This window comes from Acomys minous (assembly GCF_964271855.1).
Source record: "Acomys minous genome assembly, chromosome: 7".
Lineage (NCBI taxonomy): Eukaryota > Metazoa > Chordata > Mammalia > Rodentia > Muridae > Acomys > Acomys minous.
In genome coordinates, this window is record NC_140488.1 from 3,771,237 (window position 1) to 3,790,827 (window position 19,591).

Here is a 19,591-nt window from a genome sequence, read left to right on the forward strand (position 1 = left end):
TTTAAACAGAGTAAGTACTCGCATATTCTAAAGGATTATTATATTACCCAGGGGTATTTAAATGCACATAATACATGCTCAAGATTTTATATATAATATACAAATATACATATGTGTACTAGTGTATTACTTATTACTAATTAAATGCTGTGACTTACAACCAATATCACATTACATATTTCTAACTACAGTATCAAAAGCATGCTTTAAAAAAAACTAAAATGCCACATATCCTTCATTTTATTCTATTTGTTTAGAGGTATGCTATTCTTAATTTCTTCATAGAATTAATTCTCTTTCAAAAGTTTAAAAATTGTACTATTAACTTACCAATTGACAGGAAGAATGTGAATGTGTAACATGACGGAATTATTAACTCCCTTTTAAAGTCACATCAAATTTCTAATAGTGGCAATACTGAAACTGAACATTTTTACTTTATGAACCTGGTTCTAATGGCAACAGAAGAAGTAGCAAGCTTTTGAACGCATTTACTACTTCATACATTTACAATATGGTCAATAAACTTCAGTAACTACAGAACACATTTTTTATACTCAGAATGAATTTGTAGCTAACTATGAAGGCAGTGTAGGGTTTAAATGGAGCTTGTTTTGTTGAAATCTCTAAGTTTTTACATACAAAAACAACAGAAGCATTCTGTTTTTTAAATGTTAAAACAGAAAATTGATTCTGTAATTTTTTAAAGTGTTAAAACAGAAAAATTAGTGATTATTCAGAGCAAATACTTAAAGTATTTCAAAATCCATGCAAGTGAAAACCAAATACTAATATTTAGCTGTGTGAATCAATGAAAGAAATTGATTCTCACAAGCCAAAAAACAAACAAAACCAAAACCAAAGTAAGACAGTAAACTTACTAGTATAGCAAGAATTTTACTAAATCTGGTGATTTCTGTACAACTTCACTGGCTTCAGTGAGGTTATAAGTTTCAAACTGAGGTAATTAAATCATACTGTGAAAATCCAGATAGTTTCTATTTAATGAAAATAGGTTAATTTTTCATTTCTGATGTTAGGAGTTAAATGCATGCAAATTACCAATCTCTGTCTTGCTTTATGAATATTCTGAAATAGAGGGAAGGAAAATCATAAGGAAAATAAAAGCTACAATGCACTATAATCTGTATTTTTTAAAAATACTGATTCTTATAAATCTTGCTTTAAGATTATCAATTAAACTTGTTTGGATTCAACATGCAAACACAATCATGACTTAAAGTCTTACTTAGATTGGATGGACAACAAATGGCCAGTTTTTGGTTGCTAAGTTCTTTAGCATGAGTCATATAACAAATGCGATTAATACATACATACATAAATGTGAATGTATGTAGGTAACAATAATAATCAAAGAAAGAGTCTGTCGACTCTAAAAACTTGAGGGGATATGGGGGACGGTTCAAGGGATTGTAGCTGGGAAAGGCTGGGAGAAGGAAAGGGAGGGATGAAAATGGCATGATTCTGTTTCAATTAAAAGCCTTTTTTAAAAAAGAGGCCAATGTGGGCCTAGACTTCTTATATAGCACTAGCCATGAACATCCATTGAGTCAGAATTCAAATGTTAGGAGGAAAGCCAGTACAGCACACTGGTGGCAATATCCCCTGCCTTCACACGATTAAGAATCTGTAGCAAACAAAGCATTTGCAGTGAACACTTAAAGCTATGACACAGCAGAGCAAACTGATCAGAGTGACTCATACAAACCAGTCAGAAGGTAAAGAACATCCAAGAAACCAAGTGTTCCATGAAACACAGACATATATAAGCAGGAGGCCCATCTGCCAAAAGCCAAATATCCTTACCCTGGTATCAGGCCTCCTGAAAACCTGTTAGTTAAAATACAGAACATTATCATCATCATGGAAATGTTCTTATTGACCTGTGAAAGATGCCATTAGAGTCAACAGCCTACTCCCTAAGAAATGTTATGATCCCCTATAACATATTTTATCCTTAAGGTTTCATTCAATATTGAATTAATCCTAACACATAGGTCCTGTAATTTTCAGGGAAGTATCTGATTTGAACACAGATCCTTTCTGCCAGGTGCTTTCACGAGCTATTGTGAACAGGCTGCATTTCAAAAGGAAATGTGGTTTCTGTTTAGGAAACTGAAGGCATTTTCCATACAGAAGCAATGATATAAAAAACAGATATGCTGTTAGACCGGGCCACAAAACCAGAGAGCCCAAACTGGATCCAGAACACAACTTAGCAATATATGAATTCAGTATCCTAACAGTGAGATAATCACAGACCTGAACCTGATTTCTATTCAAATTAATTTCCAATTCATATTGGGACTCTAGGAGTAAACTCTCTGATATGGTTACCCCACTGGAAGCAGGGTGCCTTCTCTGATGGACATGGCAACAAAGAGGTAGCTCCAAGGAGGAAGAGGTAGTGGCTGTCCCTGAAGAAGAAGTGAAATTATGCTTTATTTAATTGAGAAACGCTAACTTCAGCAGTATTATTCCAGTGCCTGTGGCCTGTAAATGCTAACTGAACTTGCAGCCTCTGTATGGGAAACTGCTACTCAGAAGACTGCACATAGAGAAAGAACCTTAGAAAAAGAAACAGGTGTAACATTCTGGGGAAGGCTTATAATGTTTCTGTAGTCCATTCCAAAGTCTACAATGCTAACATCCAACCACAGGATGTTGAATGAGAAATAAATCACCAAAAAAGGACAACTGCCAGGTTATTATCTTCATGAATTTACTAATGAGGGAGAAGATCACCTGAATAGGAACACAGGCCACAAAGCCATCCCTGTGTCAGCATTAACAACCTAAAAAGTGTCCAAATGAAATTATCCTCCATAATTGGACAACATTGCTCCCAGAAGGCATGAGTTCTTAAATGAAAACAGCAGTACAAGGCATGGAATACCTCCCTACAAGTCATTGGTTAGGAGGTCCCTGGTCACCAAAGTACCACAGGCTATTGCCGCTGCCTTTGGTTACTGTTGAAAACATCACACATTCTGGCTTTTAGGACATAAAAAAACATCATTCTCAAACTCACCAGTAAACTTCCTCCCTAGTGCCAGAGGGTGCTATGCAGGCTGATGGAGGGAAAAAGACATCAACGCTCTTATCTAGTACTGGACCCAGCAGACTGAAGTATCAGCTCACTGGAAACTATATGCCACCTGGCGCAATAGTGTCATGGCTGTTAATGGAGTAGCTGGATGGTTTCTGATTGGATTTGAGGGAATTTCATTCCTGGTTCTGGAATCCTGGTCAAAACCCCCGTGGCTGGTGAGTTTATACGCCCTAAGGTAGAACCTGCTAATGTCCTTTTTGTAAGTGCTCATGCTGTCAATTTGCCTTTTAAGTATTTATATTTATACCCATAGTAGAGAAGCTTCTCTTTGCAGTGGACAATAGTCAATGATAAGTTGTGCAACTGATCAAGGTGCTGAGAACAAGACACTAAGTGCTTGGCTCTGAATGGGACATCTATTTCACAGTCCCCCTTTCTGCCACCAAGTCCCAGGAAACATTGTGAGGAGTAGGTGGAAAGAATATAAGAAGCAGAGGATGAGGAGTGCTGTGAAGTGCTGTTTTCTGGACATGACATGGCTATCACACTCATGAACTCAATAACTGTAGTTATCTGCAGAAGACCTACACAAGGTAAAGCCAGCTAAAATCCTGACATAGACGTGGCAGATGATCTCCAGGCCCCACAGCATACTGACAGAGCTCTAGCAGTAGAAAGCTGCTGTAGGAGAATCATTCTTCATTGAGGATATGACCACTGTAGGTATCATACTCCAATTGATGGCTCCACAGCCATGTACCTAGGAGCAGCTTTACACACACATAATGCACTATTAAAAACAAAAGGACATCCTCTGCTTCTTACATTCACCGACTTTGCGTTACTCCTTGATATAGCACCTTCAAATGGCATTTATTTAATAGCCTCTCCTTTCAGATGAAAAATAAATGTTCTCAAACTGCTACCTCTTTCTTCGCAGGCTCTGCTGGTCTAAAGTTTGTTTTTAGTTCTTCCAGTGTTTTCCGTCAGGAGGTGTTGTGTCTTATATAGTCAAGCCACTTCTCTGAACACCTGCTACATATGAACTTTTATTGTTTTTAGGCTAGCTGAAATAACACTATTCACGATCCCAATTCTTTGACGGGAAAAGCAAGGCACAGTTAAGAAAATTGGCCAAATTTAAAGTGGCAGAGCTAGTTAAACTATGGTATTCTTGCTCCACATTTGCTCCCCTAACAACTCTGCTTTTTTCTGGGATCTCAGGATGGGTTCTAAATAATTAACACAGAAGCCCCTTGTGGATCTCTTTGCAGTACTCAGAGCATCTCTTGGTTTAGGTTGTTGAGGAAGCCAACAACATATAATCAGCCACTCCTTTTCTGCCTCTGTCTCTACTCAGCTACTCCAACATGCTATAGTATTTTCACATTTGTCCTGATGCTTGGTAAAGGGGCAGGCAGCAAGAGATGAACATTAGAAAGAAGCCTTCACAATAACGGTTTTATGGCAATAATGCCTACTGTAGAACAAAGTAATGAGGCTGAGTCTAACAGATGACAGAACTTCTTGTCAGTGTCTTTGCTATTGGAAGAAAATCACTGGACAGTCTGGAAAAGGATGGCTTTATAGCCAGTTTTTGTGCTTACACGGTTCTTAAGCTACTGTGAGGATATCTCAGTAGCTCAGACAGAAGAGCATTAGGTTTGCAGGGGCGTGCCTCAAAGTCTCGTCAGTATGTTTTTCTCTGGCTCCCTTTGCTTCTCTCCTAAAATGAGCCCTTTCGGATACACATAGAAGTTTATCTCATTCTTGACTTGGATTCTGTTGTAAGCCAGAGAAGACAGCAGTGCCTTTAAGTCAGGAGGAGCCTAGGTTGTCTCCCACTGTAGGCCCTGGGAATTTCATTTTCTATACTTGGAAAACAGTACTGCATGTTTGTAATCAATAGAATTTTCTTTAGATTCATCCCAGCTGAGGAGTATATCAGTATTTTTTTAATTGCTGAACAATATTCTAACCACTCTGATAGATATGTAGTGGTATATCTTCATGGCTTTAATTTGCAAGTCTAGTGCTGATAAAGAACTTTTCATGAGCTTCTCTGCCATCTGCATGAGCTACTTTGGTGAAAGGCCTCATGACTTTTGTCCATTTTTACTGTTAGGTTTTGTGTATTCTTTATGTACTCTGGATATCAGTGTTTATCATGTATGAAGTTTCTAAATATACCTTCTCCTACTCTGTAACTTGTCAATTTTGGGGTACTGAGACCCCCTAGCCAGTTTTTCTCCACTACTTTAGACTTCAAGTTGTTCTTGTATTATTTTATAGACAATTTTCAGGTATTTTAGTTATATTCAGTGTGAAAAAGAAAAATAGTTTTATTTTACCTTTGCAGAGGAGCAAGTCTCAACATTCTTAAAAAGTAATTCTTTTTCATAGGATGATCATCTTTTCTCATCTATTAAGTGATTTAAAACTGGACAGCTATTGCTCAAACAGATAGTAATGGGGCTTTGCAAAAACACTTTTATGGGGCATATTATAGTTTCAATTCTTCACATCTCCCTCCTATATCTGCCTCCCTTGTTAACTGTCCCATGTAGGCATCTGAGTCTGAAGCCTATGATTAATAATTAAGTCATGAAGCCATGTTTTCAGACACAGATTATAACCGTGAATCCCCGTTTCATAGGCTCGCACCCAATTCAGAAACATGACCCAAGTCCTAACTTGAGCCTAATTAAATGGTCCCCATATACTGTTTCTCCCTTCCCTCTAAAGCCCTTCTAGAAATCTCTGTTGAGAATTCAAAGATTAATATGTTATTCTGGTGCAATAATCACTAGTTTTCTTCCCTAAATAATCTAAACTAAAAAAAAAGAAGAACATTTGTATAATGTCATCCCAATTCTCTTTTTTTATAGTTTAGACTATTTAAAGAAGAAATCTAGGCAGTACTGTGTACACAATACTAAGAGGAGCAAAAAGACAGCTGAGGGACAGAAAAGTGATGATGATGATGATGATGATGATGATGATGATGATGATGATGCTAGATCCAGAAGAAGCAAGATGGTCACATAGTAGACTACTTGGCAGAAGGCAGACCAGAATCAAGTTCTTTTGAACAAAACATACTTGAAAAGCATTCTAGAAACAAAGTCATTTAGACACTTGAAATCTGACCATAACCCTTTCAGCCTTTACAATCAAGGAAAGCCCAACAACTATACAAGGTCACACACTGAGAGATTATACAAGGTTTCATAGCTCACCAGCCCTGTTTGGACTACTCCATAAAAGTCCCTCTCCCTGGTCAAGATGTGCTTTCTAAACACTGGAAGCTATCATTACTTGTGTCATTTCCACAGAGTCCTTAGAAATAGTTCACTATAATTTCTAACTATATTACTCCATCTAATCTATGAAAATTGCAGACAGATCATAGACTTAATTTAATAAATTCAAGGGCATGAATTTTTAAATGGCGTCTTTATTAATTCTTTGAGAATTTCATACAATGTGATTTGATCGTATTCCTAAGACAACCCCCAGATTTGTTTCTTTATATTGGCCTAGTTAAATAAAAGCAATTGAGTTGGTAAGGGGAGGATAAACAAAAGAAACATTTTACTACATTTCTTTTAATGATGTAAGAGTTAAGATTATCAGGATATTCTTTAGGGTGGCTTGGTATTTAATACCAAATGATAATAAGTAAGCATTTATTAACTAGTACTGTCTACCCTTTTAGCCACGACAATGCCTGGCAAATACCTGCCATTTCACAATTCTCCCACCACGAGTTGAGCTTGCTGTAACTGAATACCATTTGTGTTAATATTTGTCTTTCCATGTGCATAAGAACTATAGACGACCAGATATGGCAGAGCACTCTCATACTCCCAGAACTCCAGAGGGAAGAGCCATGAAGATTTAGAGTTTGAGGGGAAAGGAGGGGAGACAGGACAGGAAGAAAGGGAAGAGGAGAGAAAAGAAGAGGGAAGAGGCAAGGAAAGGACTGGAAGAAAGAAGAGATTAGAGAATGAGAGGGGAACAGAAAGAAGACAGGGTAGAGGGGAGAAGAGAGGGCAGTAGAGAGAAAAGAAGGGAAAGGGGAAAAGAAGAGCTAGGAAGGAGAGAGAAAAGAAGGGAAAGGAAATCTAATAGGAAAGGAATAGAGAGGGGGGCACTTGAAAGAAAGGAAGGGACAAGAGGGAAGGGCAGTAGGGAGGAGAGAGAAGTCAGCACCAATCTGTATGGCTTTAAATAAGACATTTACACAATAGATAATTTCAAATCTTTTCTATTGATGGCTACAATTTCAATCCTTCTGAAATTATATCTGGATCTTTAGAACCAATTCCATGTCTCCTATGCCAGAGGGTCTCCAAAGCCCAAAATGGTTACTCTCAGTTTTAGTCATAGCATGTACAACAGTTTGTGTAGTTTAGGAATATTTTGTGCTTTTATTATTGAAATCTGTTTCTTTGGAGAACTTAATGCTAACTTTATAAATTTAGCTATAAAACATGCTGTCTTCCATAATCCATCAAAAGCTTTGACTACGATCTGATGTAGGGACTTAAACTTCAATTTCCAAAATATATGAAAACATTATTTTGTACCTATTAAACCATTCTAACATGAGCTGATTTTGCTATACAAAATTTGTCAATCGATTAAAATTGATAAAACTTAGTTATTTCATGTTAAATATCCAGCCAACATAGTCAACATTCAGTCTTCTTTGCTATCATGTGTTTTAGTGTTTTGAGACATGGTCTTATACTGTAGCCCATGTTGGCCATGAACTCAGTTTGTCATCCAAGTTGGCCTTGAACTAGAGTTGATCCTCCTGCCTCAGCTTCCTAAGTGCTGAGACTCTGGAGTATGCCACCACTGGCTGCATTCACTCTTTTCAAGAACCGACATGACACCATTAAGTCATAATGAAAAATTTACAGTTAAGTTATAATTGGCAACAAAGAAAATCACTCCAGAGTATGCATGCATGCACCCCCTCTGATGACAGGGGTCCTTGAGTAGGCGGTTTCAGGTAAAGTGGAGGGCAACAGACTACCTAGGACTAGTGGGATCCGATGCTGCTACAGCAAAGCATTTCTGTGGCGTGGCTTCCTACCTAGGTTTTAAAGACCAAGAGCATCAGGCTCCCCTTTACCACCATGCATGAAAATCACAAATCAGGGACACTATTATGGGATATACTGTCAGTCTTTGAGTGGCAGGTTATTCTATTTCTACTACCTTTGGTAAGCATAATCAATGGCAACTGTTGCCTTGGTGAAGTGAGACAGCACAAGAGCAAATCTCAACTACAGGTGCTGGAGTGTGTTTCTCATCTTATGCTATGATCCAACAAGGGACGGATGTTAAAAAGTCCTCGACAAGGAGCAGTTATAAAGAAGGATGTTGCCTGAAGCTCTTGAACGTTGTGAGATTTGCCATCTTCTGAGAGCTATTCACTGAAAACAGAATGTATTCCATGTATGCTTGGGAAATATTATTCACCCATTTTTATCAGAAAAAACAAGTAAACACAAAGAAAATATTAATACAGTTTCACTTAGTGTATCTGTTAACAGCTTATTGGAATGAAAATGTTAGCTTGTAACCTGAACAAAGATGAGCAGTTGAGATTTTTGCAATAACTATTTATTAAGTATCTATTAAAATCTAGGATAGTGCTAGAAACCAGTCTATATCAACAAGAAGCATCTCACTCTTAACCTTAGACTATGCAGAAAATCCAACTTTTAAGACAAACAAAAGTTACTCACTCCAGTAAGGTCTAAAAATGAGGCTGCCTCATTATGAGCCCTGCAAATGGTTAGAATTGTAGTATCCATGCTAATGATGAATACTCAAATACGAAAGTAAAGGGTTGCTCATCCAGGTATGATTTTTACACAAAACAATAACAAAGAAAGCAAACACGTTTATTTTTGTTTGCCTGCTGTTAAATGGGTATCTCACTCTGTACCCTACCATGGCCTTGAAGGCTCTCTGTAGACAATAGGCTGGCCTTAAACTCCCCTGTAAGCGCTGGTGTCACAAGCATGCATCATTATGCCCACTAAACATTTCTCGTAAAACAAGAGATCGATTTTTTTAATTGATCAAAACCCTAGGACAATATTTTTCTGTCAGTTATAAAACTATAACACAAAAAAGGGAAATAGGTAATATTTTCCTCTATATTTCAGATTGAATATCAGAGAACCTTTGTCCTCACCACCCCAAAGGGCAATTAAACAGCGGGCCAAAAGGCTCGTGGGAACTAAAACTACAAAGCTTCTTGGCTACTTATATACCAATGATGAAGTAAACACTCAGTGTCACTTACCTTGTAATCTCTGGACACATTTTCTGATGTCACTGAACCTGAAATCTGACTAGAAATTGTAGCAGCTATAAGTTGTTTACACCATTCAACATGTGACCCTGTAGGACTAAAAGAAATAGCGTAGTTAAAAATCTTTAGAAATAGACTCCAAATGAGAAAAGTATGTCCTGGTTAGGAATATTTAGATATAGATATTATATTTTTAAAGTGTCTCATGTACAGCCAAAGCTGGCCTCAATTCACAATGTAGCTGAGGCTAGCCTTGGCCTCCCTATCCTCCAGCCTCCACCTCCCAAGTGCTAAAACTATAGCCATTTACCACTATGTCTTAAACTATAGCCATTTACCACTATGTCTTAAACTATAGCCATTTACCACTATGTCTTAAACTATAGCCATTTACCACTATGTCTTAAACTATAGCCATTTACCACTATGTCTTAAACTATAGCCATTTACCACTATGTCTTAAACTATTTGGTTGACTTTCTACCTAATATAAGAATCAATAATAGACGAAACAGAGTATAAGATCAGGTTCCAGGTTAGTTCTAGTTAAATCACTCAACCTTTTAAAAAATGTTTAAGATTGTAGGTGTTGGGACTGGAGAGATGGCTCAGTGGTTACCAGCACTTGGCACCTCTTTAGAGGACCCAGGTTCATAGTCCAATTGTCCAGGAGGCAGTTCACAACTTTGAGTCCAGTCCCCAAGGATCCAATGCCCTCTTCTGGCCTCTGTGGGCACCAGGCATGCACATGGTGAGCTAAAGGCAGTACCACAAATAGTGGGATATTGCTTCAATATGAAAACACAACAGTACAAAGAAAACGGAACCCTCTGATAGTTTAAAAGACAGCCTTACTCAGCCTCCCAGTGACCCATTTTATAGAAAAGAAAACTGAGCTTCCAGGTTTGTCCATGGTCACATGACTGGTGAGTGGTTAGCCTGTGCTCACCTGACCTAATAGACTACATAGGCAAACTACCAAGTAACAGATTTAAAACTTGCCCTCAGGAGCCAGGATCCTCTCCAGAGCTGTCAAAACAGGGGGAAAAAAATCAAACAAGAGGGCAAAAACACTTAGGACTGTTTGCCTTGAAGTTAACTTTCATCTAGAAACAAAACAAAACATCACCAATGACATTGACACTCTTGTGTTGAAGGACAGAACATCTAATTGTAGTCTCTGATTAAGGTGGTCCAGTCTTTATGGTTGAAAATATATGTAAAATATTTGCTGAATAAGTAGAAATTTCTATGCTATACTAAGATTCCATGATCCTAGTAGAAGTTAAAACTATCACAATTTCTAAAGGGCCGGGGGAAAAGGAGGAAACATCCCTTCCTCGTGTGTATGTGTGTGTGTGTGTGTGTGTGTGTGTGTGTGTGTGTGTTGAACCAGGGTCTCTCTATGTAGTTATATAGTCCTGGATGTTCCAGAGCTTGCTCTGTAGACCAGACTGGTCTCAAACTCATGAGATGCCCCTGCGCTGGGATTAAATGTTAGTGTCCCTTTTATTGCCTGTTCCTTTCCTTTTTGTTTTTGTTTTTTGCTATTGTTGTTATTTTGAGACAGTCTTATTCTGCAGTGTAGGCTTGCCTGGAACTTACTATATTTACCACAGTATTGGCCTTGTATATGCAGTAATCCTGATTTCTCTTGACTACACTGTTTATTGGTATAGACTACAACACCAAGCTTCCTTTTTTTTTTTTCAGTACTCATCACCGACTACAAATACATAAAATCAACCAGAGGAAATCAACTGCTGACTAGATCCCACCTTGCCTTCTTTCAATAAGCCACTTCTCTTTACTTTGCAGACTTGCAATCCACAGCTTCCTGGCACTGACCCAGCTCTTCCTGTCCTCCTTCACAGAAGAACTGCCCAGGTAGTCCCAGGATTCCTTTTGGATCCTTGCTATATGGATGTACCACGGGACTTCTAGAGGCCTATTCCTATCACTTTGAAGAACACACAAGAGAAATAAAATGAGATGTTTTTAAAGACACAAGCACAAGAGATAGGGAGCTCTAACAACACTGTTTCAAAGGTTGTCCTTGGCTCCAATTGTGCCCATTCCTATCTCTTCCTCTCTGGAGTGATCTGTGAACTGAAATAGCTCCTTTGTGGCTTAAAGTTGACTGTGCTGTTCTGAGAAAGGGGTGGGTTTATTGTTGTTGACATGTTTTTGCCGTCTGCAACAGGAGGTCTGGGCTCAAGTCCTGTTTCTGTCACCGACTAGATCTGTGACCTTTAGGAAGCCACATCCTCTCACAGGACCACAGCTTCTTCTCCAAGAGAAGTGAAATACTCTGAAGACTATGAGGGCCTCAAGGTTCACAGAACACATCCAAGACAAGCTCACAGAGACAGACTTCCCTAAAGGAAAGCATGCGTGGCTGCGTGTGCAGGTATCCGAACTGAGCCCTCTTTTCTCCTTGCTTGTTATATAGTGCAACTGCCTTCCATGCTCAACTGGCCTTTTCCAGTGAGGAAAGGCAGCTATGCTTTAAACTGATTCCCTTTAAATCTGCTTTAGAAGCTTGGTTTCTCCAGGCTGGACTCTTGTGGGCACAATGCCCACATCCTTCTCAAATTCCTGTGTCTTCCTCCTGCCTTACCAACTGGAGTCCCAGATAGATGTCAAAGACTTCCTGGTTCAGGCTACAAAACATACTAGATTTAGTGTGGTCCCCAAGAATCTGAATTTTCACTTGACTGACATCAGATGGTTCTGATGCAGGTGAAGAGAACCGCACACATCCTGAGAAGGGATGATAGCACAGCTTCATAGGAAGATAGTCTGCCTGTTCTCACAGGCACCAGGCCATCTCTGATTTCAGTTTCCCATAAGGAACATGTTCTGATCTCAAGGCCAAAGTGCATTCCCCACTCCATTCAGCAGCTAACTTCCTTTCTCTCCTCAATTCAAATGTCTGGCCTCCATCTTTACTAGCCACATCACTAACATCTTACATCCCCAAATTAAATTAAGTTCCGCGTGTCTACATGACCTGACCAACACATAGTGGGTCACTACTAAGACTGTAGTATATACAGAGCTTTTGAAAAATACAAACTCCCGGGCCTTCCCTAAACCTCCCAAATCAACATCCTTGAGGGTGGGACCTGGTCACTTGTAGCTCCTAATAAACATTGAATGAGGTATATTGGAGTGACATCTTTCAGCTACTTCAATGATTCAGATCTATGCTGCCACCTGAATATACTCCTGTATAAAGGGGAAAAAAGGAACTGTGCCCTTCAAAGTGCAAAGAACTGAAAATATACAATTAGATTTACCAATAAATTGCACTTAACACATGCAATTTCGATTATCAGCCTTAGAGACAAAGCCATAGTGTGGTACTTTATGAATGGATAAGAATTCACGTGTTGCTGGATGCTGCCCATGGTTCTAAGGGATGTCTTAGCTGTGGCTAGTTTTTAGCGAAGTCTATTACTCAATGGTTAGTGTACTAAAACATACTGTAATTACACTGAGCTACAAAGGTGAGATAGTATTGTTTGGTGCTCCTTTGCCTGTCTTTGGAAACTCCCAAAAGTTCAGCACACTGGAATGACTAAGACAGGCAGGCATAAACAGCTAAAACCCACTGAGCCACGCCACAGCTGTATGTTGCCCAAGTGTCTAAGTGGGGAAACTGGATGTTCCAGCCACCTCTTGTCATTAGCAGACTGGGTGGTGGCCTTTTCCCAATTGGGCATGACAGGTATGCCTTGAACTGACATATTTAAATCTACCTTAGAAGTAGGAGACTGGAGAACCCAATGGAAAAAAAGAAAAAGAAACTGTGCTCTTCAAAGTGTAAAGAACTGAAAGTACACAACTGTATTCATGCCTCGTGAGCATTATGGAAGTGGTCCGTCTCAGTTTTTCAAATCTGTGTATCTTTATGACCATCTGCAACAGTTCTGCTGCCTATGGAGTCTCGCCTCCCAGTCTCCACCCCAAGCAGCGCAGTGGCAGCCGAACTGGATCTTGAAATCACACAATTTAGACAAGAAGGTGACACTAAAAAGAAGCCAAGCAACACCTCCTCGCCCCCTCCCTCAGGTATCCCCATGGAGCAGTAGGCTCGGCGCAGGTTTGACAGCTGTGAAGCTAAGAGCTGTTGAGCTCGCTGGGCGGAAGTGAGCAGGTGCCCAACCTCGGGCAAGTCCTAGGGCAGCTGCCCTAGATCGGGACAGGGAAGGCTAGAGGTGGCTGCGGAGGGGGCACCAACCTCCGCCTCGGCTCCGCTCCAGACCGAGAGCCAGGAGGGGACTCCAGGCCTTGAGCTGGGCACCGAGAGGCTGTGGCATCCAGGGCCCTACTTACCTGTCCAGGGTCTCCATGCTGGGGTGTCGGGAGCTGGCCGAGGCGCCCCCTACAACCCGAGAGGGTCTCCAGCCAGCTGCCGGCCCCGGACCGGGGCCCCCAGCGCCCTCGCAGCCCGTCGCTGCCGCGGCCGCCGCGGCCAACGGCCTGTCCATGACGCGTCAAGCCCGGCGCCTCCGGTGAACTGCAGTCCCGAGTACAGCAGCGGTCTGCCAGGCTCTGTGACCCGCCCCCTGCCGCCCTGCTCCACTGCTCGGCCACTCGCGTCAGGCGGCCGCCGCCATTAGCTGTCACCTGGCGGCCCCGCGTTACCCACAAGGCCACGCGCGCGCGGGGGCATGGGGGCGGGGTCGATGCGGGGAGGGCGGTACGTGGCGCCTGGGGCCACACTGTCCTAACAACAGCTGCCCGCCCACCTGCCTGGCCCAAGAACAAGAGGTTGGCCAGCCCAGAACACACCCCTCCTCCCCACTAGCCCTGCTTGAGCAATAAGGACACTACATCCTCTGAGGTTTGGAAACTGCAAGGTGGTTCTGCATGACGGGTGCTTTGCTCTACAGACAAACCCAGTACACTGTGGACACATGAGGTTTTTTTTTTTTAAAAAAGGCAGCCAAGGAAGTTCTCTACTTGAAAAATATTTTTTACCCTTCTCAGTTTTGGGTTCCAGGGGAGTTTCTGGGTGGGGACATCCTGGGGTCCTTGAGTGCTGTTAGACATCTTAAGCATAAACAATTCCATTGGGGTTTGTTGTTGATGATTTTAGTTTTTGCAATTCCCACTTTGTTCTTCTCCCTACCGTACTCTCCCCCAGTCCAACTCCACAAATCCACCTCCCAGCCATCTGTAGGGCAACCACATGTTCCAAAGACGCCCTCAGAACTTCCGCCCTTGCTTTATGTTAAGTTTAACATTTAACTTCTGTTATGAAAATCATCACTATGAAAATCAAGCCAATATCTGATGAATCTAGGACATTTATTGCCTAGGATAGACGTACTACCCTGTTCATTTTGCTTTGGTTCAGTACCAAGAACTTCTCTCCTGGCTCTGCCTGAGTTTGTTGTACATGGATACAGGATCGAGAACCTTTTGCCTGTGCTTGCATTAGACATGATCAGGAGACCCCTGACCCAGATCTGACTCAGGGCATATAAAGGAAGTACTTATGTCCCTGACTAAAGACAGACCTGGCCATAGAGTAACCCATGTCCATCCCAGCTCTAGTAATCCTCTTACATCCAAGAGGTGGTAATCAGGAGTAAAGCAACATTTTCAGGCACAGTGGAAAAATCATCTTCAAGTGTCTAGGTCTCAAAGTTTGTTTTGTTTGTTTGACAGGGTCTCACTATGTAGACCTTGTTGGCCTGGAATTCACTATGTACACCAGGCTGGCTTCAAACATGCTGCAAATTTCCTCCATCTGCCAAGTCCGGCAACTACAAGCATGCATTATTAGGTATCGAATGGCCACATTTTCTTCAAATTTCCAGGTTGGCTTCCTAACTTCCTGGTATATGATGATGGAGACTTTGGGTGCTCTTCTTGGTCCTGAAGGCAAAAGGCCCTGATCATTTGAAGGATTACCCAGATCAGACTGGCCCATCATAAACTTATGTAGGAGGGCCCAGGCCACTGTGGGCAGCACCATTCCCTAGGCAGGTGGGCCTGAGCTGTATAAAAATGCTAGCTAAGCATGAACCTATGAGTCAGCTACTTCTTTTTTTTCCCAAAGGGGAGAGAATTTTGCATGGAATAGCCAGTAGGGCTGCTCTTGGGTTCTGACCTTTACTTCCTTCAGTGATGGACCATGACCTCCTGGAAGTGTCTGCCAAATAAACCTTTTCCTCCAAAAGTTGCTTTTGGCCAGGATTTTTTCCCACAGCAACATCAAATCAAACAAAAGTGGCTAAGAGTATACTCAGTATAAGAGCTAGTGCTTAGCATGCATGAGGTCCTTTAAAAAGCCATGTAAATACACAAAGGGCACAGCAAGAAGGCAGCCAGCCATATGTAAGTTCAGAAGAGATATCTCACAAGAAACCAGCCTGCTCAGAATCTTAATCTTAAGACTTTTCAACTCAGAACTGTAAGAAAATCAAAACCTGTTGTTTAAGACCCTACCCCCACCCTTGCAGTCAGGCACGGTGGTACACACCTATAATCCCAGCACTCTGGGAAATAGAGGCAGGTGGATCTCTGAGCTGGAGGCTAGCCTGGTCTACAAAACAAGCTTAGGACATCCAAGGCTACACAGAGAAACTCTGTCTCAAAAAAACCAAACAAACAAAAAAGGCAACCCCCCCAAATCTGTAGCATTTTAAAAAGGCAGTCCAAGGAAACAAAACACCCACTTTTTAAAAAATTATAAATATTAAAAGTATGGATTTTTTATTATTATTAATTTATTTTTTCCAAGATATATATTATTTTATTAATTTATTCATATTACATCTCAATGGTTATCCCATCCCTTGTATCCTCCCATTCCTCCCTCCCTCCCATTTTCCCCTTACTCCCCTCCCCTATGACTGTGACTGATGGGGATTACCTCCCCCTGTATATGCTCATAGGGTATCAAGTCTCTTCTTGGTAACCTGCTGTCCTTTCTCTGAGTGCCACCAGGCCTCCCCCTCCAGATCTAGCCAATGGTCAGAACATTCTCCACAGTAGAGTGGAGAGTTGGATATGATTTTCTCATGTACTCTGGTGCCTCATATAAAACACCCACTTTTTATTAGCATATGTAGGATGTAATTTTTGATTCTTTGAGAGTTCCATTCATCATAGAACGTTTTTCAATTATATTCACACCACACTACTCCCATCAAGCTCCATGTAGTTTCCCCATACCCTCCCTATTAGTATCTATCAGTTACACTGCGAGTTTCATGATGACACTCCTACATGTGCACATAGGTATTCTGATCATATTCACCCCCTCTATTGTCCTTTCTTACTTCCTTTCCGTCTCTCTCCTTACCCCTTTCACATTTCCAACAGTTCTTCTTTTACTTTCATGTCCCTACCTTACCTTGACTTCCACATATGGAGCTCTTTGTCTTTGTGAGGGTAGCTTATTTCACAGCATGTGATGCTCTCCAGTTCTACCCAACTTCCTGAAAATGACATGGTTTCACTCTTCTTTACGATTAAGTACAACTCCATGGTCTATATATGGCACATTTTCTTCATCCATTCATGTGTTTTCAAGTTGGCTTTGAGACTAGAGCAATAATGAATATGGACTTGCAGGTGTCTCTGTTGCAAACTGACTCTGCATCTTTTAAGTGTATTCCCAGGGGCACTATAGTTGGGTCATATGGTAGTTCTATTTTCAGTTTTTTGAGGAAGTTCTGCACTGATTTCCTTAGTTACTGAACAAGTTTACACAGTAGTATTTAAGGGTTGCTTCCCCCTTCCACGTTTGCTAGCATTTGATGTCTTTTTTTTTATGGTAGCCATTCTTACTAGAATAAGATGACATCTCAGAGTAATTTTAAATTGCATTTCTCTGATAAGGATGAGCACAGTGATGCACTTGCCCTTCCTACCAGAACCACTGTCCTCCAACATGAATGGGCTAGGGACATTGGGACTTACTTCTGTTGCCTGGACCCACTCAGCTACAATGCTGCCTTAGCTAAGTTCTCAAATTCTGCCAGGAATGGACAGAGCACTTGGATCCCCTGGCTGCTGCTATGGGCTCTTGACTGGCTTAGGCTGAGACCAATGCAGGCAGGAATTTTACCCAAAGGAAATGAATGAAGCAGGCTTTGGGGGAAAACAGAATGAAAGTGTCAAGTGCCCGGATTTTTACAAAGTCGAACCTACAAGACACACACACACACACACACACACACACACACACACACACACACACACACATGATTGCTTTATGTTTTATATTAACTTACCAAAATAATCTCAGTTTTGTTAGGTAATTGTTTCTGTGGCAAAAATATCTAAGAAAATAAAGAAGAAACAATTTGTTTTGGCTCATGATTTCAGGTGATTCAGTCCATAGTCACTTGCCTCTGTTGTGTCTACACCTGAGGTAACACAGGACACTTTTATTGAAAGTATATATGATGGAACAAGACTGCTTATCTCACGGTGGTCAGGAAGGAAGGTGGGTGGTGAAGAGCAGAGGAAGTGGGAGGAGAAGAGGAAGGGGGGAGAGAGATGATCACAAACACAGTGGCCTACTTCCTCCAACTTCTCCCCAGCTCCTAAAGTCCCAAATACGCATGGGGTGTTTAGCTATGAATCTGTGAGAATAGAAATCCACAGAAGCACTTAGAGCATTTGTGCTACAATCAGTTCCTATAGGTCTCATCTCTGAACACTGTTTCTTTGGGGACTAAGCCTCCAACACATGACTTTTGCAGAATATTTTACATCCAAATTGTCAACAGCTCTCACCACAGAGAAGATAAGAGATAGTTTATTCTGGAGCTAAATATGGGTGACCATGGCCCAGGAACACAGATGTAGGTTACCACAAATGCCATGTTCCAATTTGGAAGCAGTTTTTCTAGTAGCAGAGCAAAGAAAGTCATAAATAAGGACATTAAAGTACAGTGGTGGAAACATCAGGTAGGCAAGTAAAAGCCTTCACCACGTGCTATCTGACAATATCCTTTACTTTTTGCTTGGTTAGAAAACTAGTGCTCTGTTTATACATTCCAAATGAAAAGTAGCACTCTATGCATCTGGAATGATTTGCTAATGGTCACAAAGATGAATGTTAGGTCCTGTACAGAGGAGGGCAGTAGATGGTTACTTAGAAGACAAAAGATTGCCAAAGATAAGTTGGCTCTGGGCTTGCAACATTCCAAACAATCATTGACATCTTAATCAGTTAATCAGCCTTGCAGAAGTTTCATTTAAAGGTGGAGGGTCTTTCCAGGAACTTTTGTTCACAAAAGCTTAACATTCATTTACTCTCTCTCTCTCTCTCCCTCCTCTCCTCCCTCCCTCCTTCTTCCTCCTCTCCCCTTCCCCTCCTCTCCCCCTCTCCTAGCTCTCCCCCTTGTTCCCTCTCCCCCTCTCCCTGCCCCCTCTCCCTCTCTCTCCTCTCTCTCTTCTCCCTCTCTCTTCTCTCTTTTCCTCTTTCTCCCTTCTTCCTCTCTCTTCTCCCACTCCCTTTCCCTCTCTCTTCCTGCTCTCTCTTTGCCCTCTCTCTTTTCCCTCTCTTCTCCCTCTCTCTTCTGCCCCTCTCTCTTCTCCCTCTCTGCTGGTAACTGGTAACTGCCTACATATCTTGAGGCCTTCCCTTCTAGTAACTTAACTGCCTACATATCCTCAAGGAATAGACTGCCTCACGAACTGCTTGCTCCCCCTGGCAATCTTAGGGCATTAGCTCACAGTCCACTGCTGCCAAATTAAAATTCTCACACATCTAGTTGTTTTTCATGTAATCTAGATAAATATATTTTCCATGTAGAACCTATTTTTAAATTACAATATAATTACATAATTTTCTTATTTTCTCCCTCCAATCCTTCCCGTGTCCCCCTCCTAACATCTTCACCAATTCATGATCTCCTTTTCTTTGTTATTGGTATACATACATATGCATAAATATACACACATATGTTGAGTTCATTTAGTGTTGCTTATATGTATGCAATTTCATGACTGACTAGTTCACTTTTCATAACTGAGGGTCTTTCTCTGGAAAAGATTAATTCTCCTTCTCTCAGCAGCCCTTAACTATCTGTAGTTTTTTGTCTCATGGTGAAGATGGGGCTCCATGAGCTTGTCCCTTCCAGTCAGCCTGTCTACTGATGTTCTCCTTGTTCAGATTTTGTTTAATTATACTGTTGAGATAC

At 41.1% G+C, this 19,591-nt stretch overlaps 1 protein-coding gene across 6 annotated transcripts in view; it reads right to left on the minus strand.

Annotated features, from left to right (window-relative positions):
* The window catches only part of MTMR1 (myotubularin related protein 1), a 58,125-nt gene extending 44,059 nt beyond the window's left edge, over positions 1–14,066 (minus strand). For 3 of the 6 annotated variants that reach the window (XM_084790396.1, XM_084790393.1, XM_084790392.1), the window contains exons 1-3: positions 13,755–14,066; positions 9,405–9,510; positions 1,828–1,851 (exon numbers count right to left, since the gene is read on the minus strand). In XM_084790396.1, coding sequence (XP_084646522.1) covers positions 1,828–1,851; positions 9,405–9,510; positions 13,755–13,909 — 285 coding nt within the window. In that variant the 5' untranslated portion in view covers positions 13,910–14,066. The remainder of the gene's footprint in view (positions 1–1,827; positions 1,852–9,404; positions 9,511–13,754) is intronic. The other 3 variants (XM_084790395.1, XM_084790394.1, XM_084790397.1) reach the window with 2 other exon arrangements.
* Positions 14,067–19,591: the final 5,525 nt, after the last annotated feature.